The sequence below is a fragment of the Solea senegalensis genome, linkage group LG8 (assembly GCF_019176455.1).
Source record: "Solea senegalensis isolate Sse05_10M linkage group LG8, IFAPA_SoseM_1, whole genome shotgun sequence".
Taxonomy (NCBI): domain Eukaryota; kingdom Metazoa; phylum Chordata; class Actinopteri; order Pleuronectiformes; family Soleidae; genus Solea; species Solea senegalensis.
The window spans coordinates 18,289,444-18,314,572 of record NC_058028.1 but is presented as its reverse complement, the minus strand read 5'-3'; the positions used below and the strand labels follow the sequence as shown (position 1 = coordinate 18,314,572).

Below are 25,129 nucleotides of genomic sequence, written 5' to 3'. Positions count from 1 at the left end.
ATGTTTCTTCTACGCAGCATCTTATTCTACGTATTATTATCATTATTACTATTCTGCTTCTTCTTTCGGCTTCTCCCTTTAGGAGTCACCAAAGTGGATTATCTGCCCCCATCTTGCCCTATCAGTTTTCAGTGAAAAATGTCACTGGCCTCAAACTAAGGCCAATTCTCCTACCTTTGACAAACAGTACTCAGGTCTATGTTTTGTTTTTTGGTGCTTCTCATGATTATTTTATAGGATTTTTTTTTACATGAAAATAATATAAATATATAAATGAATGCTCTATGAATGTTAATGATAGTTACAAATCCCTGGTGGTAAATTTTATGATCAGTGCTGGCCCAAGCCTTTATGGTGCAGAATTTAATTTGGGGGCCCCTCCCACCACCTCAGAGTAGCCTGTGCTTTACTATTATTGATACACATGTAACACTATAAATTGCATTAATTATAGTTGTGTTAATTACTCCAAACCAGTGTCACTCTAGTTTTTTTTAACCTTAGAGGGTTGTAAAATTACATAAGAGTCCTAGTATTAATTTGCACTTATTTGTCAGACCATAAACTAGAGTTTATTTCAGCTTTCACAAGATTCGACATCAGCTACTGCTAGTCTTTACTGTTGTACAGTCAGAGCTGTAGTAGCACAAAGAGGCCTCAAGGTGGTGCTGCTCACATGTGTTCATGTATTAATATCGTCTATCTATTCTCTACCCACAATAAGCCATGAGAAGAACTTTAGAAGAAAGAATTTTAGTGCATTTTTGTTTTCTGTGCATAATAACCATAAACAAATGTATTTTGTTTTCATGATATGTGGCATACTGACTCCAAACTGCTGTTTCTCAATTCTTGTCCTCAGGACCCCACTTGCCCTGCATATTTTCGAAGTTTCCCACTCCAACACAAATGTTTCAAATGAAGGGGTCGTTGTCAAGCTTCTGTAGAGCTTGTTGACGAGCTGACCATTTGAATCAGTTGTGTTGGAGCAGGGAATCATATAAATCATGCAGGGCAGTGGGTCCTGAGGACCAGCATTGAGAAACACTTGTTGCTTCTTATATAAATCTAGTATTCCAAAAATATTTTTTTAGTATAGCTTCCATGTTATGGCCCATTGATCTCAAAGCATTGCCAAATTGACAGCTATTCTATCTTACAAAAGGAACTCCTCCTCTTTGCCACACAAAGCAACAGCTGTGGACTATAGCACCCAAATTAATTTGCACCAGAGTCTGCTGGGCAAAGTGCTCACTATGCAACATGTTGGCAGCATTTTGATATTGAAGCCCCCTAAAAGGATCCTTTTTCCTCATTTTATATACTGCAGGGTGTTTGGCACATTCCCATATACAGCATTCAGATCATTCCTAGAATAAAGTAGGATAGACATAAGTACTCGTGTGACTGATCGAGACAGAACCTTCAAACTATTTTTGATTTGAGGACAAGTTGTACAAAACATACAAACAAAGCCTTTAACTTTAAGAAGAAAATGATGTTTGTAAAATGTATCTGGTAACATCAATAGATCTTGTAGTAAGAGTCATGATGCCACATTTTAGTTAGTGGTAATGAATGACTACATGCTCTGCCTTGTGGTTGCCATGAGTGCATGTGAAGCTGTTTATCTTCACTGATGGCATGTGACAGCACACAAGCATATGCGGGTGGATCAGCATGTGATAGCAGGAGCACTGTGACACTGTAGTGATTACCCATAAGTGCTGAGTCTAAGTCTCACGTAATACACCTCGAAATTCATTCAAAAATGATGGTGCTGCTGCTACAAAACTGTACTGTATCCAAATTGTTCCAGAAAATGTAAGTTTGGGATTATATTCTGTACACAAGGTTCTGTTCTGAACTGAATAAGCCTTTTGGGTGAGAGGTAAGGCATTTTCAATTTAACTCCAGTCGCCTACAGCTAACTAACTATGACCTGGATCAGTATTTCCCAATCTGGTCCTTGTGGACCCCTGTCCTGCATGCTTTATTCAAATAGTCATCATAGAATTTTTTTTCATTATTGATACCCATGATGACATTCTTTAATACCTGATTCCTTGTTTAGTATATAAAATGATCATCATTATTCTTTCATGTCTATGTTAATATATGCCCCTAAACAACTTTCAAAACACCCAAACCTGTTTTTAATATATTTTAGTTCATAATCAGACATTTGAATTTTGTGTCATTTTGTATTGACAGGCATATTGGACACTCTAAATTGACCGTAGGTGTGAGTGTGAGAGTGAATGGTTGTTTGTCTGTGGCAAACAACCAAACAACCATGTGGCCCTGTGATGGACTGATCTGTCCAGGGTGTACCCTGTCTATTACAATAATTCATGTGTACCGATTTATATAGATCAATCAGACTTTATTTATTCAGCATTTTCCATACAAATAGAAATTGCAGCACAAAGTTCTTTACATGATAAAATCAGAACCTACAAATATACTAAGACATCTGCCAAGCACAAAGTGGAATTTAACATCTGTTTGTGTCTTTGCTGTGACATTCCTCATTAACATCAAAGAAACTCATGGTGAAAGTTTCCAAGAAAAAGAAGTGTGGATATGCCGTGATTTTAATCCTCACAAAGAGGGTGCAAACTGACACAGAACCCCCACAGTAATCACATGTTGTCACAATGACCCTAAAGGTATCTTAATTGTATGTATAAAGACATGTGAAGGGTTACAGCGTATCATGTAACATGTGTGTTAAAGTACAGCGGATCTTCACACTTACTTGCTGCCCCGGCTGGACTGTGTGTGTGAGGGTGTAAGCACTGGGTTTGATGATATATGCCTATAGTAGCCTAACTTTCCTTTAATACCCTTAGTTGTATTGGAATTGCTTCATATCAACTTTAGAATTTGACCGGGATGATTACACAATGACTACATATGCGTTCCTCTCACAGCTCCACTTCATAAAACCTAACTCATCCATTTAAGTACTGACTTGTCAGACATATATTTTCCAGTAATAAGCCATTCGTTCATTTAGTTCGATCAGATTTGTCAGTAATGTGTCATTCACTGGGGCACATTTCTACACTTAATTAAGTATTTACAAAATATAATAATTCAAATGAATTTCAACAATTCATACATCAAAACGGTCAATTAATTCAGGAGATCCATGTGACTTTTCTGATTCTAATACTTTTAGAAATATTTAACATTTTCTGAAATATTTTCTCCACCGGAAATGATTCAGAGGGCAGATTAAAGGCAGTCAAGGGAGACGGAACACATAAAAGCCAACAGCATGATTATTTTACTTTCTCATTTAGCTTTCTTGTCTTTGAGCTCCCACGTCATTCACCGTCAGCCTTTCTTGCATAGACTGCTATGTTAATTTTGTTTGAGTATCTAACAATAATATAATATAGAAGAATATAGAAACGTCAGAGGAGGGACATTTTTAAAACAGTGTTGTTTTCGGTCATATTTTATTGTAGGTACACAAAATAAAATACACATGTACTATCTGTAACACAATTGAATCAGTCATATAGATCAGTTTCACTGCATTTTGTTGAAGTAACAGGTGTGGAGCATTGGCCAATTAATTACTGTTTATTAATACAGAGATTCACATGCATACATAAGTGGAAATACACACAGGCAGAAAATGACACGCACACGTCCATGCAGCTATCCTTTTAAAAGAAACACAGTTGGTTGTCCATTAATTTAGACAGCCAAACCAAAGTCATATCCCTAACCTTAACCATAACCAGTAAATGCCTAGCACAATTCAAATGTTAGCCCTAAACGTATCTATCTTCATTTTAAACGTATCTAAAATGTACAAGTAAGCACACATGTAAACAAAGACAGCACCAGGGAGAGGATAGAATTCCCAACTGTTTTTTCTGGAGATATGCAGATGTTCTACTTTGTTTTCACATTTGTACATAATTTGGGCAGTTGTTGAAATCAGCCAGATTCTTAGTACTTTTACTTCACATCTGACCCAACATTGTTATGGCTCTGTTGTAAAGAATGCATGTTGGCTTTGTTTAGTAGGTTTTTCAATACACTTCCACACAGTAGGAAAGGTTCGAAGGAAAAGGAAAAGGTGTATAATTATTACTTGAACCAGGATTGAAAACCTTTGCAGATTTGGGACCTCTCTGACAACCATGGATTTGGGTTTGGCATGTCTGTGAGAAGGACATATATTCATCTTTTATGGAGGGAAAAGAGAACCCACATTTTATCACGTTGAGTAAAACTCTCCTACGTTGTCTAAACCCAGCCCTCGACAGGCCACTTTCATCCACTTTTTGGGTACATTTAACTTTCCGCTCCACCCATAAAATACAACCACATTTATGTGGCGTGTTCCTCCCACTTTCAAACTTATTGCGAGGAGGAGGCGAGACTGTGACAGCCCATCTTCAAAGCTACAACCCGGTGCACTATTGAAACAGTGGTCGGCGTAGTGATTCAGGAGCTAACCGGTAGCTGACTGTCTCGTGCTCTCTCCGTGTGTGTAGTGAGTGTCCGTGTGTGTGTGTGCGCGCGCGCGTGAGTGAGAGAGAGACGTGGGACACCGAGGCAAGGGGGAGAGCTCATTCCACTACACGGCAGTCCTCCATGGCTCTGTGCAACGGAGACAGCAAGGTCAGTGGAGTGGGGAATGTCCGCGGGTCCGGTTCGGGGTTGACTTGGCGATCGAACTGTAGCTGTTGCGGCATCCCTGTCCCTCGGTTAAACCCGGCCTGTGTGCACCTCGAGGGGGAAAAGTTACGGAGAGAACGTGAGGTTACCACCAGTGAGAAGGGGCAATGAGTGTGCTGTTATCTGCCTGTTGCAGCACAGGGTTACGTGAACATGTTGCTCCTGACAGCTAATGAGCCAGTCATGATACCCCTTTGACGTATAGCACTAATATAATCTTTGAACATAACCTCTTTCCGTGGAGCACCGCGTGGGCTTTAGCATAGCCCCGCTAACTGCTAATATGCTAATGCTAATAACTCTTGTTTATAGTACTCGTGAGCTAGTGGGCTACACGGGGAAGTTCTTTAGTTAGCTTTAGCCGGGTAGCCTCAATTTGTGATGACAATGATACTAACCGCGAGTATTGGGTTGTGAAAGCTCTCGCGTCAAAATTGAACGCAAAATAATGTATTTCCTGCGACTGTTGTCACACTGTTTGAGCTAACGTACGTAAACGGTCAGGTTTTGCTAACGTCAGGGGTCACTGACCAGGGGTTACCGGTATGACAGCCTTAGCCGCCGCCGCTGCTGCTGCTGCTCCTATAGCCGATCTGCTAAGGTTTACGGTTTTCAAACTATCGAGTGTTTGTCAGACGATTGCTGTAAGAGCAACACTGTATATGATAAATCAGAGGTGTTGGCTTGCACGTCCAATCAAAGTTGTTTTTATACACATCATTGGCGGAACTGTTTCCAAGATGCACGTGGGGTTATATTACACGTGTTACCCTCCTCCGTATGTTGTATTATGGAGATAGTTTATTTGACAGGGGTCACACGGTGATACAGTGTCTAGAATTGTTACCTCAGAACAAGAAGATCACCGGTTCAGAATCCCGGCCGATAGAGGGCCCTTCTGTGTGGAGATTGCATGTTCTCCCTGTGCATGTGGGTATACCGGCTTCCACACACAGTCCAAGTACATGTTGATTAGGTTAATTGGACACTGAATTGACCATAGATGTGAATGTGAAATTGAATGTTTTGTCTTTATATCAGTTGGGATTGGCTCCAGCCACCCACGACCCTCAGTGGAGGATATAGCGGTAGAAAATTGATGGATTATCTGGCAGTTACCCGACTACTCCTGTTCTGTACCAGAAATTGTTTCCTAAACTTTGATCCGTGCACAAGCAAACTAGTGCAGTCATTTTAGTGTCAGGGGCCCCCGATTGGTCGTAGGATCGTTTTTGGGTCACCAAATAAATATTTACCATCCTTTTACCCTAAGATTTGCATGTATGTTTTTTACACAACCTGTTAAAATGATGTCTCTTGGAAATATATGGTTGATCTGTTCAAAAATAATGCTTGGTGTAATGGTAGTCAGACTGCTCAATAGTCACATGATATGCAGTTGAATGTGAAACATTATTGTAGGACCCCATTTAAAACATTTGGGAAACACTAAACTAGACTCAAACACAAACAATAAAATCTCTTTTTGAATGATGCACTCACAAACAGATAAACAAACTGATAAGTTTCCTCATTGGAGGAGGTTATTCCATTGTATTTTATTGTTTCATTGTCACGGACAGAAATGAACAGAGACCACATGGTCACAGTGTCCTTAATAAAAACCTTTTGACTCACTTATGGGCCTCATGTGATTCTGCTGATGAGATGAATGGATGCAGCATGCTTTAAAAGAGTGACTGTGTTGTAGCTCATATGCCCATAATTATGTTATGCCTTATGGAGTCTCATTATCCATTGCAGGGTTAGAGCTGTAGCACAATTAATTGCTTGGATGACCTCAATGGCTATCTCATCAATGACACTATCGTCTAAACTATATTTTTGTGTCCAAGTCAAGGTCCTGTCACTTGGCAATTAATAATTGGACTATTAGCCATTTGTTCATACATGAACTAGTCTGGTTAGTGTCCATGTCCAGACGTTCTCCAGAGTTTGCTGTTCACATTAGTGAACATTATCTGTGATATTAACACGCACAATGTTGCATATTATAAATTGCTGCTTCTTTTTTTGGCTTCTTCTTTAACCATGATAAATGCGAATGATTTGTGTGAGTTTTGACGCAGTCACTAAGCTAAAATACCGCCGAAGGGGTTGTGATGCGCTTTGCTGCTCGAGGTTGCCAGGTTTTTTGCAGTATGGTCACTAAATACACCAGACTTCTCTGATAAATATTAAGATTTAAGTGTTTATGTGTGTATACTTTTCTGCTCGATTTGCTTAGCACAAACTTCAAATAAGATGATCTGTATCTTTCCACAGCTGGAGGTCAGCAGCACAGAGCAGAATGGATCATGTGAGGGGGCGGTGGCGATCCTGGATGCTGGGGCCCAGTATGGAAAGGTGATTGACAGACGGGTGCGAGAGTTGTGTGTGCGCTCTGAGATCCTCCCTTTAGAGACCCCAGCCTTCGCTCTCAGAGAACAGGGTTACAGGTAAACATGAGAGGCACATGCACCAGAAATGTTTTGATTTTTATTAATGCACTATTCTGGAAATGTGTTTTGTTATACATTTTGACGTAATTATTTTATCTGTGTCACATATCTCTCTAGGGCAATCATTATTTCTGGAGGTCCAGCCTCTGTGTATGCAGAAGATGCCCCATGGTACGACCCTGCCATCTTCACCATAGGAAAACCTGTCCTTGGAATTTGCTATGGGATGCAGGTACTTTTGGTTTTCCATATATGCGTTCATATGGCCTTGCTGACGATGCCGTTTTTGTCACACTGTTTTTTAGTTCTCTTCAGCCTACAGGGATTTCACCACCTTTTGTCAAGGACACTTATTTTAAATAAGGGAGATAGGATCAATGTTCATTCAGTTTTTTTGATGGAAATTAAAACAAGTAACTCCTCAGGCATATTCTATCAACTGTAAATAGTTGTGCAGTCTTAGAATCATGAAACTATAATCTGTGTCTAAGTATTAACTTTGGTCTGTTTGTCTTACAGATGATGAACAAAGTCTTTGGTGGCACAGTACACAAAAAGAGTGTAAGGGAGGATGGAGTATTCAGTATTGGACTAGATAACACTTGTTCTCTCTTCAGGTAATCATTTCTCAGGTCACCTTTTATGTGGTAATGTATTACAGATGTCATTATAAAGATTTTATATTACCATTAAATATGTTTGTGAAGAGGAGATTACATTGTATGAGTTTGAGGAGAGATATTTTGTACATGGAAGGCAGTGTTACACCACAGACGAGCAAAGTTGGATAATATAGCAGTGTTTTGACTGGTTTGTCCTGGGGGCTATTAATTACATAAACTGAAGAGGCATTCCAGCAGTCACATCTGGTTCTTACACAGAGTTTAAAATAGAGGGCTGCAGTCTTTTATTATTGTCTGCCTCTCACATTTGAGTCAAATGTTCACTGTGTAAGAGTAACTTCACACACAATTGTCATGCTTTTATGGTTGTGTTTTGTTTTTTTAACAGAGGCCTTCAGAAAGAGGAACTGGTCCTGCTGACCCATGGAGACAGTGTAGATAAAGTGGCTGATGGCTTTAAAGTGGTGGCTCAGTCAGGGAACATCATTGCTGGTGAGAAGCTCATGTAATCTATAATTGGACTGTGGTATATTCAAGTCCCATATGATGTATGGGACACAATTTCACCTGAAGGTTATTGTAAAGAGAGACTCTGGCTGCATTTTCTTTTTGGCTTATAATTTGTTCATTTTGTTATTTGAAGAATCATAATTAAATGTGTGTGTGTGTATATATATGACCAAGTGTCCCATCATTACATCTGTTTTCTCCAATAGGGATTGCTAATGAACAGAAGAAGATGTATGGGACACAATTCCACCCTGAAGTTGACTTGACAGAGCGAGGCATGGAGATGCTGCGCAACTTCCTTTTTGAGATTGCAGGATGCACAAGTAATTTCACTGTACAGAACCGCCAGGAGGCCTGCATCAATGAGATCCAAGAAAAAGTAGACAAATCTAAAGTGCTGGTCAGTAAAACTACACCAAGTTTCATGTGCATTTTTTTATATTGAAACCTTTATATGGCACAGATGTAACATTAATTAACAACAAACTAAAACATTCTCAGCATATTTTAACCTATGAAGTGTGAAAATGTGACTGAAAGTCTAAAGCTCAGTTGCTGAGTGTAAACTGTGCTAGCTGCTCAGAAAGTGGTGACAGCCACAATGGTGGGAAGTTAAGTAGAACCAATTAAACTCTTAAATTAATCCCTTTTCTGTCTAAAAAGAGGTAGCTGCTTCCCTGTGCGTCTTTAAACTGGGCCTCATCTCAGGGGAGTATGAAGGCAATAAATTAGTTTAGGAAGCAGCCACAGGAGTTGTATTTCCAGAAACGCATGCAGCCTCCATTTCTTTTTCTCAGCTACACCTCTTCAGAGGTTTTGAGATTATACGGCCTGCCAGTAAATAAAACACTCAGTGGATCCTATATGACATAATTGAGAAAAGTTTAAGCTATTTTGAGCATAAAATACATGTAGAGAACAGAGGAGTGTGGGTAGCCTGGTGATTTAGCCTGGTGAGTACAGTAAAATCACAAATTTGCCTTAAAATACTTTTGGAATATATCCTTAGGTCCTGCTGAGTGGTGGAGTGGACTCCACAGTGTGTACAGCGCTCCTGAACAAAGCTTTGAACCATGACCAGGTGATAGCAGTTCACATTGACAATGGCTTCATGAGGAAGAGAGAAAGTCAGAGTGTGGAGGAAGCCCTGACCAAGCTGGGCATCAAACTCAAAGGTAGACGGCAACAAAAGATTTAGATTTGAAAAAGTATTGTATCATTTAATCTCTTGTAATCTCAGATGTTAATGTGAAGTACGAGTAATGAAATGTGAAACTAACTCTCTCATAAACCACTTGTGTCTTTGTCTGTTTTTCTCTCCTCTAAAAATACTGCATCATTCAGTGGTAAATGCGGCTCACACCTTCTACAATGGAACAACTACCCTTCCCATCTCAGAGGAGGACAGGACACCACGGAAACGCATTAGCAAGACCTTGAATATGACCACTAACCCTGAGGAGAAAAGAAAAATTATCGGAGACACGTTTGTCAAGGTGAGTACAAGGTCTTAACTATTTACAGATTTTAATTTTATCAGCTGAATGGTAGCTTCTGTATTAAGTTTAATTGAGTTGCTCTTGTATTTGACTAAGGAACTGCTTTGCTTCTCAGGTGGCGAACGAAGTGATAGGAGAGATGAATCTAAAGCCAGAGGAGGTCTTTCTGGCTCAGGGAACCTTGAGGCCCGATCTCATCGAGAGTGCCTCTCATCTTGCCAGCGGCAAGGCGGAGGTCATCAAAACACACCACAACGACACTGAGCTCATCCGCAAACTAAGAAATGAGGTACTGCTCTCACACCGGTCATTGATTATGTCCATCTGCTGCTTTAGAACATGGACATGATATTCAGTAGTTGCCATGTATTCTTAGAAATGATAGACTTTACACTAACACCATTTCAATGTGATAAGTTGACAATAGTGGGGAAGTTGACACATTGAAAGTTTAAAAATAGTGTTGCAGCCCAAAAAAATGCAGACTTGCCAGTTCCTGCTGAGTCATTGTTAAAGAGTTATGTCAGTAAAGGTAAATGGTACTATACCACATTTGCATAGTGTCCTGATGCACTGGGATTACACATAGAGATAATAACATCTATTATTATCCTACTATAATATGATCAAAAGCTGGTGAAAAATACATGAAGTTGGGGCATGAGTTGTAAAATAATGATGCTTTGAAAGCCCGTTGACAGTAATATGTAAACAAAAAAAAAAATCAACCCTCAGTTTTTAAGCTGCATGAGAGGATTATGGCAAAGGATATAGATCACTATTATTAAATTTATTCATCCCCCTTGCCTTTTAAGAGCCCTTTTTTTTTCTCTTGGTTCAAGACACAGAAACCCTCAAAGCAGCAATGAAGCTACTGCAAAAACAAACACTCTTCCCCTTATTAACTGCAGTGCTCATATTTTATTTGGTGTCTCTTTGTTGCTCAGCCCGTCTACCCAAATGCACAACAATGCAACACCTAAGCATAGCCCTGAGTCTCACTGTAACAGTGCTGATTCCACATGTTTGTGATCCTCCAGGGAAAAGTAATCGAACCGCTGAAAGATTTCCATAAAGATGAGGTCAGAGCGCTGGGGAGGGAGCTTGGCCTGCCAGAAGAGATTGTCTCCCGACACCCATTTCCAGGCAAGAACATAAACAACCCTATGATGTCACTGCTATGTCAAAACTGTACAACATAATGCTCTGCACTGTTGGCTTTTTTCTTCTTTCTTTGTTTTCTGTTTTGTTTTTATACCCACCAGCTTATGCAGATGGACTCAAAACACTCACATCACCCCTTTATTTTCCCCCCTGTAGGTCCGGGTTTGTCCATCAGAGTGATTTGTGCAGAGGAACCTTACGTCTGCAAGGATTTTGCTGAAATAAACAACATCCTAAAAATCATCACAGACTTCTCTGCAAGTGTCAAAAAGGTCAGAATTGTTCAGATGCATAGAAAATGTAATGACAAGCCATGTTTGTGTAGATTATAAAACAACCTGCAACAGAATCCTAATTTTTTTTTTCAACTCGTGTCAATCGAGGACTGCCTGTTGTTCATCACACTAAACACTGCGTTTTGAAAATACCTCTGAGCTTTTGTGCTGATTAGTGTTACATTTCTGTATGTATAAAATAGCCTAGAATCAGACCAATTCACATTTGAGAATGTTACGGAGATTTTTTGATTATCAGATGAGATGACCTATGATGGAGTCAGTGATGAGTTAAGTTGAATGATTTTATTAAAGACAGCTCAGATCCAAGGAGAACTGAGACAATGCCAGTAAGGCCAGTAAGGCATCATCGCAGACTCTGGCGAGCAGCGTGCCCAGTCTGATCCATTTAGTTGGTAAGCCTTGAGATAGTGTATCCAGTCCAGATGCCTGGCACTTTGGTATCTAGTGAGGGAACCTTGAAATGTGCCTAGTTTGTGTCTTATCCTAAGTTATGGCTGTTAATATTGTACTTGAACTGCTGTTGCTGGGAAATTGAGAGCGGCGCTTGTTTGTTAATCATACACAATGAACCCTGCCCCCTTTTAGACTGATGCTCGAGTTTGACCCAAAGTTTTAGGACAGACAGAAATCCATCTGCGAGGCCAAATAAACATGAGCTCACGGACTGGTCTGGTTTCCAGTCTGTAAATCAACTCCAACCATCACAGACTACTGGTGGAATAGGTGAAAGCATAAAAATGCTGTAGGAACACAAACTGTCTCATTTGTTAAGCAGGATTAATGATCTGAGGAGAATTTAGGAAAAGCATCAACACAACAAACATGACCAGTACCTCAAACAGTGCAGTGGAAGCTCAGCCTGGTTAGTTATGCATTTTAATAATTAGGAGCCTCTGCTGGTTGGTTGGTCACATTACACCAGTGAGACCAGTGACCATGAGAATAAGTGCTTGTGAGGTTTCTGCTCTTTGATTTTGATAATTACTGACACCCCATCCATCTCTCCCCCCCAGCCCCATACCCTGCTGCAGAGAGTCAAGTCATGCATATCAGACGAGGAGGAGGAGAAGCTCATGCAGATCACCAGCCTTCATTCACTCAATGCCTTCCTGCTGCCCATCAAAACTGTTGGCGTCCAGGTAGTTCATTCCACCAGTGTGTCTGCATAACATAATGATAATGTAATGAAAACACTACTTCTGATAAACAGCATAGTTCAGTTAGATGTTTTTTTTCCACTATAATGTAGAAAATGCTCACAATGTGGTGCCAAGTGATGCTTCTGCCTCTGTAACAAGAAACAATGTAACATCATTTATAAACTGTGTCCTTCATCTGAAAACAGGTTGTGTAAAGCAATACTATTTTACTTGACTATGGGAGTGTTTGTGTGTTTACACCAGCACCACAGGGGCGGGTGGGGACAGCTGACTGACGGGATGATGGGGGTTCTTTTTAGCAGTAGAATTCACCTCTGAAACCCTTCTTTTCAGTCAAACTCCAACAATGTTGCTCTACCTAGCACAATGTTGCTCTACCTAGCACAATGTTGCTGCAGCGCGAGAATTAATCACTGGTCTACAGAGTCTATTAGATTAAAACTCCAACAAGTTTTACGCACTGCTGATTGAGTCATCAGCAGTGTGTAAAACTAGTTGGACAAAGATTTTAATCTAATAGACCTTCATTTATATTTAAAAGCCATGCAGTACAAGGATATGTGGAGAATTCTTTTGTCACTGAAGGGCAGTGAAGGCTTGAAAGAGTTATGTGTCACTCTTGCTGTTTTTTTCTTCTTTTGTTAAAACGTACATTTTGTGGGTAGCCATGAACACACCCACACACAAATGGTATCTCGGTTTTGACTTTTTGTCTCCCAAATCTGTCTAGCCAAGGAAAGGATCTGTTATGGCTCATGTCATTGTTTTCCACTGAGTTGCTGACGTGTACAAAGGACTTGTTCTTTAGTAAAGGTTAAACATGGCAATAGACAAAGAACACTAGTGTCATAGTAGTGGAAGTTTATCCTGATCTTAAGTGTTCTCTGGTGAGAGTGATGGTTATGAGTATTTACTTCCTCCAATTGCTTCAGTCGGCCAGCGGCTGTGTCGTTGTGTGGGTGTTTCCTGTTACTTCACGTCTAAAGCCCAAGTTTTAAATTTATCCCAAACCTCAAATTGTGGGGCAGACAGGAGACTGTAGACAAACATAGACAGGTCTCACTGCCTGTGGAATTTGTTGAAATGAAAAAGGGCACATTATGTCAACTTAGTAACATAACTGTTTATCTTAACACAAAACAAAATGGAAGGAAAAATGTTCTAATCCTACAAGCATTGATTTTTTTTTTTCTTAGGTGCTTTGTTAAGATTGAAGTGTTAGAAATTTGCTCAAATGGTTTTCCATGTCTGTCTCAGGGTGACTGCCGATCCTACAGTTACGTGTGTGGCATCACAAGTAAAGAGTCTCCACACTGGGAATCTCTCATGTTCCTGGCCAGACTCATCCCTCGCATGTGCCATAGCATCAATAGGTAATACACAAATCCTTCCATTCTTCATATCTCCTTAGCGACATGCCCCATTGGAAACGGGTCAGTACAACACACAGACCCATTCATTCATTCCTCCGTGTACGTCTATGTTTTTCCAGAGTCGTGTATGTATTTGGGTCCCATGTGAAGGAGCCTCCAACAGACATTACTCCAACCTTCCTGACCACAGGCGTTCTAAGCACGCTCAGACAGGCTGACTTTGTAGCCCACTCTATCCTTAGAGAGTCTGGTAAGTGTGCGTGACATTTAAGTTAACACTGTGTAACTAAGGCACTGTTGATAATTGAGGCGTATTTATATATTCTGTCACTATGTGTCAGCAGTATGAATAACACGGCAAGAGGTTCTGTTGAGCCATACAGCTTTTTTCTTAAGCCTGGATTTGGTATTTCAACTTGTGTAACCAGACTAGTGTACTTGGGTGCATACTTGCGTCTATAAAGGGAATTTCACATCTCCAGTGTCAAAACAAATATTTGTGAAATGTACACAGGGGGTTACAGAGAAAGTAAATGTGTCACTGCCACAATCCACCAAATATACATGAGTTTGTTTTCAGATGATTTTCAGAATTGGCGTTTCCACATTAATTTTGATGCACCCTCAATATTCACTACAGAGAGAGTGAGAGAGTGTATTTTAAAGACCAAAAAAAAATTGGATCATGGAAAGAAACCATGTTCACTCATTTTTATTTAACAAAAAGAAGAGGTGAAGAAATACATAGGTACAGCCGTCACCAAATAAGAGAGCTTGCTTGTTTTTGGAGCTTAAACTTTGCCACTTTATTGCTTAAGGACAAGATGTCAGTCAGACAGTTTAAAGATTTATGAAAGGAGCCATTTGTTTCGCATTCACATAGTTAGATTTTTACCTGTCGGAAGCTAAATTATCGCTTTGTGATATTCTGTTGCTGATGTGATAGCTAACTGGGTGTCTTTTTCATTTAGGCTACTCTGGTAAGATCAGCCAGATGCCGGTCATCCTGACCCCCCTGCACTTTGACCGTGATCCACTACAGAAGCAGCCATCCTGCCGGCGGTCTGTGGTGGTGCGGACCTTCATCACCAGCGACTTCATGACTGGCATCCCCGCAATGCCTGGCAACCACATCCCAGAAGAGGTATGGAATGATTCACCAACTTAGGTTGAGGGATTGATCCATCGTTTTTAAATATACAGTTATTTCCATCCATTTTTTGAGTGTTTTAGCAGTGCTTTATCTTGTTGTCTATTTTTTCAGGTGGTGCTAAAGATGGTGAATGAGATCCAGAAGATTCCAGGCATCTCCAGAGTCATGTATGATCTGACCTCCAAACCACCAGGCACCACAGAGTGGGAGTAAAACACCGATGTGATGTCACACCAACAGGACACACACGCACTCACACACACAATGCACAAACACACTCAACATAATTCAGAGAGAGCTGGTGAACTCCTCTGCTCCTCTTCTGTACTTCCTCCCTTTCAACCTCTCTCCTTCTCACCACTCCTCTCCCCTCTAGCTCCACCCCCACCCCTCGCCCTCCTCTTTAACATTCCCAAGGAAGGCAGACTGTACTGTGATGAGCGCAAAAGCAAAGGCGCTACCACTCTGCTCTCCCCATCACTCCTCCCTAGTCTTAATATTTTTGGTGATAGGGATTGATAAATGTTGGTTATTGATAATGTATTGTTATTTTGATCCATATTTTTCTCTCTGTGACAAAAAAAAGATAAATTGCTGCTTCCTTTTGTGAGGTTAACCATTAAAGGCAAGTGGCAAGAAGCTGTGAAAGTTCAGAAATTGAACTTGATGTTGTGCCTCAGGTTATGGAAAGAGCTGAACATGAAAGAAGCAAACAGTGTAATGAAATAGAAAAAAAAAAACAGTAGTATTTGAAACTCAACGCAATTGTTGTCTGTCTTTTGTTGTCGGATGTTTTTGTTGTATTACTGTGGGTCAGATTGTTCTCCGCCCCAAGTCTATCTCAGTTAGTTAATTTTTCTCTTTCTGCCTGTATACTGTGCTCTGAAATAGGTTGTTTGAGCAGAAGTACGACAGAACAGACAACCTGTTTGACCAATCAACCAACCTTAAGCTTTTTGTTTTGCCAAAAGTAGAATATACTGTGCTGATGTATAATATTGTGGGCTCCTCTGGTGATCTCGCTGTATCCACTGGAAGAGCAGTCATCAAGGGTATCTTCAGCTTGATGGCCGCTGTGCAGGAGGCCAGAATGATGGGTAAATGTTTGTGCCTGTTTTTTTTGTTTTTGTTTTTTTATATAACCCAAACTGGACTCTTGCTGTTTCCAGAAAAGAGGATATAACACTGTCACTGTTTCTCCTGATGCTGCAATCTGTATGCTTTTTAACAAAACTAAACATGGCAAGATCACTAATCTCAAATTTAGGATTATGTTACAGTTTAAATCCACATTGTCTAAATTGCTTTTGTCAATTCATACTCGCGTCATGTTTTTGCATATTTAATTTTTTGTTTTTTCCCTCGCTCATTCATCCCTGATTCTTTATCAACACAACAGAATCAAACATCCAGTGGGACCTTCTCAAATGTATTACTGTCTAGTGTCAAAGATCATCTTATGAGAACTGTTAACATGTGTTCACTGTCATTCATTTCTAGTTTTTCAGCCAGGTCAATGAATACAGTGCTCAGGTTTAACTGAGTGTTAAAACGTTGTTGTTGTGCCCCATTAGAAACATTTTACTTGGACACGATGGTTCTCTCACCTCCAGAATTTATCTTCATCCCTCTCCCTCTCTGTTATATCCTCCTCCCCATTTAGTGACAAAATACCCCTAATGCAAAAACATTGGTTTTCTTAACTTGTCTTAACTGCTTCCAGTGTTTCTCCCTCAGTTCTGCCTTTTATGCGTGCGTTTTATGTTGCATATATCTCCATAGAACAGCTCGGCGATAACCGACATAAAATGTTTGTAGGCTGATTTACTTGCAATATTGATAAGATTAAGTTATGCAACTCTTTGTCTGATGTTATATTTTGTTTTTTTTTCTGTTCAACAATGCTTGTTCTCCTCAGTAATGTGCCTCAAAACAAGCCACTGCATGCAGTTTCAACAAAGACCACATTTGTACAATGGACAACTGAGCTTTAATAAAGACCTCCATGTTGAAACTTTTCAGATTACTGTGGTCTTCCCTGTTAAATTGCTCACTTCTTAGAGTTCATATATAACATGTGATGTGGGAAGATGGTCCTAAATGATCTGGGTTATCAAATTAGTACAGGATGTGTGTTTTGTGATGAAGCATGTGATAGTGCAGGGTCTCATCCCTCAGGTCTCATTTATTCATTTAGCAGTTGTCTTGTTTTGCACTAATAAGGAGAAGAAGAATTCACAGAACTTGCTCGAGTCCCCTTTTCTTTCCTACCACAGAGCCTTTTTAAAAGTGCACGGAGCTGCCTGTTTGAAAGTAGCATCTTTGTGAATGGCGGTACATAATTGATTTCTCGCAAAACTAATCAGCATCAGTCAGGCGTCTCGTGGGCCTGAGATGGATCACAAGAGCTCAATCACACACACATACACACAATAAATACAACCTCCCTTTTTGAAATTTTCCTCAGAAAATGACATCACATGATGTAATAGTGACACGGCTATAGCGTTGGAAGGTGAAATATATTCGTTTTATAAAGAGATTATTTGTGTTTATTGGGCCCCTCCTTAGTCAGCAGATGTCCCTCTGTGAGCTGTGCATTCATGTGTGTTAGTCCCCACTGGCTGAGAGACAAGAGCAGACAAGTTCAGTCACCCATCAACACACACAAGAAGCACACTCGGGGGACAAGCTGTGATTTTGGAACTGTAGCCATGTCATGGTGATGTGCATAGGCTGCACAAGTTACCACATGCAGCTGCTAATTAACTCCTGGCCTGTGGCACTTTGTCCTCTGCATCTGACTTGAGTGCAGACGGATGAAGTGATTGGTATTTATTTACAGGAGAAAAGATGGAAAGCAAAGAAATCATTTGAAATGTCTTCATTTGTTTCGTTTCAATTCAATTCAAAAGCCTCTATTTGTCCCCAGGGGACATCTCGATTTGACATTTAGGAACAGTAAACAAAAAAAGAATGTGTAAAAAAAAAAAAAGAAAAAAAGAACACTTTTGTTGGTAGAAATGTGTTTCAGCATGTATAATGAAAATACATAATGAAATCAAGTTTTGGTTTTTCAAATTTCAACAAAACTATTCAGCTCTAATTATTTTTGCATAATCTGACGTTCTCCTCATGACTTCTGCTCTGTTGCAACTGTTGCTTACCTTGTGCAGCACGTCTCCCCGGGGAGCAGATAAGACACCTGTCGCACTCCACTGTCTGCCACAGTGAGAGCGACTTCGACATTGTCATAGCATGGAATTCGGCCGAGTCTTGCTTGGATTATGTGCCTTTTTCTACTGTCACGGATGTGTTTCAGCCGGAGCCACATGCAAGCTGAAGGCCAAGTTCAACCTGAGCGGTTACAAGAATGTGGACAAGAAGAAGGTGGTTATTGGAGGGATGTTTCCTGTTCACATGCGTGTTGTCGCCTCTGAACGCAACACTTCCAGGGTGCCTGTGTCCGAAGGGTGTGAGGGGTGAGCTGTTCATGTCTTTTCTTTATTGTGAATGTATTGTTTGTCACACCTTTACCTTCAGCCTATGTTAGAATGTATTAAACAAGTCATAATAATCAAAGCAAAGTCAAAATGTTTAATTTTCTTTAGTTCTTGAGGAGAATAATTTCACTTGAGCAACTTAATTGTCTTTAAGGCTCACTGTGGTCTGTGAGGTGTCTGATTATACAACTCAAATTAAGACAGAGCGGAGCAGCACCTCTGGGGCCAATTATCCACATTATTATGAAGCCAGTCCACTACAGTGTGATGAGAAATAACAATATGTGTGTATTTGTATTAACATTAACACTAAAATAGTCTTAGTGTATCTTGGATTTCTAGTTTGCATGTGTACTTTTTTTTTGATTATTAAATAAAGTCTGTTTGTTTGTCACCATCATCCTCCAGGTTTAACTTCCGCACCTTCAGATGGACCCAGACCATGCTGTTTGCCATTAATGAAATTAACAGTCGGGACGACTTGCTACCAAATACTGATCTGGGCTACGTCATCTATGACTCTTGCTTCACCATCTCCAAGGCCGTGGAGGGAACCCTCACCTACCTGACGGGCCAGGATGAGGCCGTGCCCAACTACCGCTGTGGGAATGGGCCGCCTCAGGCTGCTTTAGTGGGTGCTGGGGGCTCTGATCTCTCCATTGCCACCGCCAGGATACTGGGACTTTATCACTTCCCACAGGTAAAGAAATGGTGAAAGACCAAAATAAAAGACCAGGAGTTATCAACATAATGAGACATGTTCATCCTCTTATTTGTAGGTCAGCTATTTTTCATCATGCTCTGCCCTGGAAAGTAAGTTCCAGTTCCCCACCTTCCTGAGGACCATTCCCAATGACAAGCACCAGTCTACAGCCATGGCCCAGCTTGTGCTGCACTTCGGCTGGACCTGGGTGGGCACCATAGCTGCAGATGATGATTATGGCAAGTATGGTATCAAGGACTTCAGGGAGCAGGTGGAGGATGCTGGTGTCTGCATCTCCTTCTCTGAAACCCTGCCCAAGGTAATCACTTCATCCTTCCTGCCTGTATTTTACTCTCCCACTGGCTATTTTCATCACAAGAATGCAATTTCTGTAATTTAATACTCCTGTTAAAAGAAACTTTGTTTCTAACCCTTGTATAAACTTCAGGGCGGTTCATCAGAGGACATCCAGCGTATTGTGGATACTGTAGTTGAGTCCACGGCCAAGATCATTGTGGTCTTCTCATCAGACGTAGACCTCAGTCCTCTCATCCTTGAGCTCGTACGACACAATGTCACCAATCGCACCTTCATAGCCAGTGAAGCCTGGGTCACCTCTGCTCTCATCAACCAGCCTGGGGTCAGTCCTAAGTCGAGTGACGACTTAGAGTAAAAGAAAACCAAGCGGTTACTGATGAGTCTTAAGATGACTTAAAAAAAGGTCACAGTTTGAGAGCTGAGACTGATGATTTGCCTGTTTTGATCCAGGTCAACTCATTGCTGGGTGGTACACTGGGATTTGGGCTGAAGAGAGCAGACATTCCACAACTTCAGCGCCATCTACTGGATCTGGACCCTTATGCTGACTCTCTGACTGAAATATTCTGGGAGACGGTGAGTTTATAAAGCTGTTGAAGTGAACCAAGAAGCTCTGAGTCACGACTGACCTGTTAAAATGATGAGCGTTGTTACAAGTCTGTGACTCGAACAAAAACACAAAGAAAAGTTTTCAACTAAAGTTTTTTCTCCTCACAGTTGTTTAATTGCACACTGGACATGAGCAGAGCTATGAGAGAGGCCAAAAAGAAGAACAGCACACAGTCCAGGACAGTGAGGGCGGTTCCTGACGGACTGTGTACAGGGATGGAGTCTCTGGCAAAGGTCACTAACACATACTCTGATGTTTCCCAGTTACGAGTCACCTACAGGTTAGTTCTCACCATTACTGATGTTAATGATATTAACAAGGCAACAAAAACCTGTTCATCTTAATGCTTCTGCAACGCTCACAACCTCTTCTACAAGAAATACATCAATTATTGTCCGCAATATAAAGGTCGTTTATTATTTCCAAAATTACGTTCATTAATGCTTAAATCGCCACACGGTGGTGTTGTGGTTAGCACTCTCGCCTTGCAGCGAGAAGACCCGTGTTCGAGCCCCGGTTGGAGCAAGGGCCTTTCTGCATGGAGTTTGCATGTTCTCCCCGTGTGTGTGTGGGTTCTCTCCGGGTTCTCCGGCTTCCTCCCACAGTCCAAAAACATGCAATGTGGGGATTAGGTAAATTGGACACTCTAAATTGACCATAGGAGTGAGTGTGAGAGTGAATGGTTGTTTGTCTCTAGCTCTGTGTGGCCCTGCGATGGACTGGCGAACTGTCCAGGGTGTACCCCGCCTGTCGCCCGATGTAGCTGAGATTGGCACAGCACCCCCCGCGACCCTCTGGTGGAGGATAAAGCGGTTAGATGATGACTGACTGACTGAATGCTTAAATCTGAAGATGTCTGCCTTACAAAGTCTCTGATTTGAATATTGTGCAGCAAAAAATACTGAAATATTAAAAAATAATTCTTTTAATATTAAGTCATTTAATAGTAGATATTTCTGGAATACATGCTGTTGTTGACATTGCTTTACAAAAAAGCAACCACACAACAATGGTTGCTATTTAGACAGAAACATACAAACTAGTGAATGAAATGCTTGTGATGATGTGATGATCTCCCCACAGTGTATATAAAGCTGTGTACGCTGTGGCAAACGCCTTACACAACCTGGAGCACTGTGTAGACGGACAGGGACCTTTTAAACAAGGCACCTGTGCTGACATCACCAGCTTTGAGCCATGGCAGGTGTGTGTGTGTGTTTGTGTGTGTTATAATTATGAGTAGTAGTAGTAGCATTATAAGGATGAAAACTCATCTCATCTCTCTCACATTTAGCTGATGTACTACCTGAAGAATGTGCGCTACTCGGTGCCGCACACAGGCGAAGAGGTATACTTCACGAACGGGGATGTGGAAGGCTACTATGACATCATCAACTGGCAGGTCAACAGTCAGGGCGAGTTATCATACGTCACCGTGGGACAGTTCAATGGCTCCGCAGCTCCTGAGAACAAGATGACCATCACAAATAACTCTGTTGTGTGGAACAATGAAGAGCTGCAGGTCAGGAGCATTGTTGATTAAAAGCACTGTTAGGGTTCATGTATATTTTATGTCTCTTTTAGTGTCAGCCTTCTATAAATCTATATCTACCTAAGTATATATATGTGTGTGTGTGTGTGTGTGTGTTGCAGCCTCCTCGGTCTGTGTGTAGTGAGAACTGTCAGCCAGGAACCAGGAAAGGGATCCGCCAGGGAGAGCCAGTCTGCTGCTTTGACTGTATCCCATGTGCTGACGGAGAGATCAGCAACTCAACAAGTCTGTAAACATTTTCCATAAACACATCATTTGTTCTGAAGGTCCAGTGTATATGAAAACACAACCCATAAGCGTGTTTGTATTAGTGTCTAATCACTTTAAGATAATAATCGTTTGGTTTTCATAGAATCAGCCTCTCATATGTACTTTTGTCGAGGGCCACGCTTTATTTGCTTTATTAAGGACACTCATGGACATAATGCATTCCCTAGCCCCTTACTCTAACCTTAACCATCACAACTAAATGCCTAACACTAACCCTTAACCAAGTGTCCTCAGGGACCCACTGCCCTGCATGTTTTAGACTTTTCCCGCTCCAACACACCTGATTGATAACAAGCTGATTATTCATTTTCATTTGAATCAGGTGTGTTGGAGCAGGGAAAGTCTAAAACATGCAGGGCAGGAATGGGAAATACTGCCTTAATCTAACCCTAACCTAAACCCTAAAACCTGGTCTTCACCCCAAAAAAGACAAAATGTTCTCACTTTGCTAAACATGTCCTCCACTCTGTATGATTGAGGACATTACATTGACTTACATTCATTTCCTGGTGACTTACTCTAATCACAGCCATAATTTCAACTGGACTCATTCTAACCCTGACCTCAGCCTAACATTTAAAACGAATGTCTTCACCTTAAAATGTAGTAATTTTCATTATGGGGGCTTGATTTTTGACAAGTCCCCATAATGTGACTGTATAAACAGATTTAGGTCCCCACAACATAAGGAACACACATGTACACACACGTGTTATGAGTGCAGACCCTGCTGCTCTCTCATCATTCTCTCTTTCACAATCTCGGCAGATGCTCGTGAGTGTATTATGTGTCATGAAGATGACTGGTCCAATGATGCTCATGACACCTGTCTACCCAAAATCATTGAGTTTCTGGCCTTTGGGGAGCCACTCGGGATCACACTCATTGTCATCTCTGCTGTTGGAGCATTAATTACCATCGGTGTTATGGTGAGAATCACACTTGGTGAAACATACTTACCTTGTGGTGTAAGGTGCTACATCACATCGTCCTCTCATGTCGTGGCTGTGGCCTTTATTTTCCAGGTGTTGTTCATCATAAACATTGGCACTCCTCTGGTGAAAGAAAATGATCCTCTGTTGAGTTTCTCGCTGCTCTTCGCGCTGGTGGTGACCTTCCTCTGCTCCATCGTCTTCCTCGGGGAGCCTCAGAACTGGAGCTGCATGACCAGCCAAGTAGCTCTTGCTCTGGGCTTTGCTCTTGCCTTGTCCTCCTTAATGGGTGGGGGCAATATCTACAATATCTTCTTTTTTTCTCTTTAGCATCCTACGGTATTCAATGAAACAAGATGCTCTGTGATCCTGATGTGTTTTTACTCCAGGTAAAGCCGCAGTGTTGATGCTGAGAGCCCAGGGTTTGAAAAAAGCTCGTAATAAAGCCAAAGCTGCAGCCAAAGCAGCCAAAGAAGCCAAAGAAGCAGCTCAAGCAGCGGCGAGCAGTGGCAGCCCTGATGTCATTGTGACCAACACAAATGCAAACAACAACAATGATACCAATGCCTCTCCTAACCCTGAAGTTGACGCTCTCACCTGTGCCCACCAGAGGGCGATAGCTGCTGTAGCAACATTAATTCAGGTGTCTTCATATAGAAGAGAATGGCAGCTGGTGAGTGTTGATGTGCTGATCTTATTTTACTGATGTTCTCGTCCCTCTACGCAGGCTATTGCATGCACAGTGTGGCTCATCGTCATTCCTCCTCATCCTATCAAAAACACCTCAGCCCAGAATATCAAGATCATTCTGGAGTGTGACGAAGGCTCTGTGATCTTCATCTGTTGCATCTTCGCCTATGACATCCTGCTGGCTCTGGTCGCCTTCATCTTTGCGTTCATTGCACGAAAACTGGAGGACAACATCAGGTAGGGAACACACAGGTTTCAGGGGAAACAGGTACGCGCCATCATTTCTGGTTTAAGTGACAGCTTGTACAGCTGCCCACATTATTATTGACTTAATTTTAGATTTAGTTATTTATTATTATGTATTTGATATTACTAGATTTATTTTGTGACATGTTTTTTTATTGTGAAGTACACAGCATTACACATTGTAACATGCAGGTCATTTGAGTTTGACACTCCTGATGTAACTCAAGCATTTTGCATTGCATGGAGACAAATTCATGAAATGCAGAATCTACCGTGGAAAATTATAGGTTAATGAGAGACACTAACCCATGTTTTACGTGCACAAACACACAAATAAAACCGTATCTTATAAAAGTAAAATAAGTAAAGGCCTTTGGAGCATCAATCCTTCCTTTGTGGAGCCACATAAGTGTCAAGAACCTTTTATTTCAGCGACATGATGAATGTTTGTTTGTCTGTCTTCCAGTGAGGGGAAATGTGTGACCTTTGGCATGCTCGTCTTCTTCATCGTGTGGATCTCCTTTGTCCCTGCTTACCTCAGCACACGTGGAAAGTTCATGGTAGCCGTTCAGATCTTTGCTATCCTGGCCTCCAGCTTTGGTCTGCTGACCTGCATCTTCCTGCCCAAGTGCTACGTTCTGTTAGTCAAACCTGAGCGCAACAAGGAGGAGCTGATGAGGCCCCGACCCAAACCCCGCGACGGGTCCTCAACTGGGACCTCGGCTTCACTCGCTACAACCGCCACCGAGGTCAATGCCACGACTGCATCCACCGATTAATGTTGAGATAATCAGAAATAAACTGAGCCACACATTTCTAATTGCAGTTCATGTAGGTGGGAGTGGTGAAACTGCTTCACTGGGCAACTGGTCCAGCTCGTTAGGGTTCCTGCTCTTGTTATTTGCATTTTATTTTTAATCTTTATATATATATTATTTACACAAAGTTTATATTTATAATAACTCTTGTAACTTGAGTAGCTTCTTATGTTTGATTTCAATAAGCGATATCCACGAGGAAATAAAACTGCTACCTCAATCACTAAACTATTAAACGTGCAAATTCAGTGACATGCAATAAATGGTACAAGATACAAGGCAAACCTTTACAGACAATATAATTTTTTCTTAATTAGTTTTGCTATGATTTCTGTATAACAACGCTGACTGTCAAAGCTGTTGTTGTTTCAGTTTGTGGTAGATGAAATAAAACCAAGGCAGCGTTTATCTCAGATATCTTTCTGCTCTGCTTTTAGTTGCAAATCAAATTCAAACACATCTGACTTTCTCGGTGTATAACTTTGTTGACACAAGACAGTTAATGGTGTAATAAAATATTATTTTTAGTCACAATAA

General features: G+C 41.0%; 2 protein-coding genes across 2 annotated transcripts; both read left to right on the top strand.

The window, feature by feature from the left end:
• Positions 1-4,381: 4,381 nt before the first annotated feature.
• gmps (guanine monophosphate synthase) lies at positions 4,382-16,967 on the top strand. The gene is made up of 16 exons (XM_044032214.1): positions 4,382-4,650; positions 6,994-7,166; positions 7,287-7,401; positions 7,689-7,786; positions 8,181-8,284; positions 8,509-8,702; positions 9,312-9,477; positions 9,647-9,798; positions 9,917-10,090; positions 10,842-10,947; positions 11,122-11,237; positions 12,278-12,403; positions 13,682-13,797; positions 13,917-14,047; positions 14,769-14,941; positions 15,062-16,967. Exons 1-16 carry the CDS (start codon positions 4,624-4,626, stop codon positions 15,161-15,163), a joined length of 2,073 nt encoding a protein of 690 aa, XP_043888149.1. The 5' UTR covers positions 4,382-4,623; the 3' UTR covers positions 15,164-16,967.
• Positions 16,968-18,128: 1,161 nt separating this feature from the next.
• Positions 18,129-25,129, top strand: LOC122773482 (vomeronasal type-2 receptor 1). Its single transcript, XM_044032209.1, has 14 exons — positions 18,129-18,432; positions 18,862-19,153; positions 19,233-19,475; positions 19,605-19,796; positions 19,925-20,050; positions 20,192-20,364; positions 21,168-21,288; positions 21,379-21,606; positions 21,738-21,861; positions 22,675-22,835; positions 22,932-23,127; positions 23,228-23,481; positions 23,566-23,765; positions 24,241-25,129. The coding sequence occupies exons 1-14, from the start codon at positions 18,209-18,211 to the stop codon at positions 24,551-24,553; spliced, it is 2,847 nt and encodes a 948-aa protein (XP_043888144.1). The 5' UTR covers positions 18,129-18,208; the 3' UTR covers positions 24,554-25,129.

Coding starts and splice junctions, on each gene's coding strand:
- gmps (XM_044032214.1), top strand. CDS start 4,624: ATGGCTCTGTGCAACGGAGACAGCAAG. Junction 10,948..11,121: donor CTCCCGACACCCATTTCCAG/GCAAGAACATAA, acceptor TCCCCCCTGTAG/GTCCGGGTTTGTCCATCAGA. Junction 13,798..13,916: donor ATGTGCCATAGCATCAATAG/GTAATACACAAA, acceptor ATGTTTTTCCAG/AGTCGTGTATGTATTTGGGT.
- LOC122773482 (XM_044032209.1), top strand. CDS start 18,209: ATGGAATTCGGCCGAGTCTTGCTTGGATTATGTGCCTTTTTCTACTGT. Junction 20,365..21,167: donor CAGTTACGAGTCACCTACAG/GTTAGTTCTCAC, acceptor ATCTCCCCACAG/TGTATATAAAGCTGTGTACG. Junction 21,862..22,674: donor AGAGATCAGCAACTCAACAA/GTCTGTAAACAT, acceptor CAATCTCGGCAG/ATGCTCGTGAGTGTATTATG.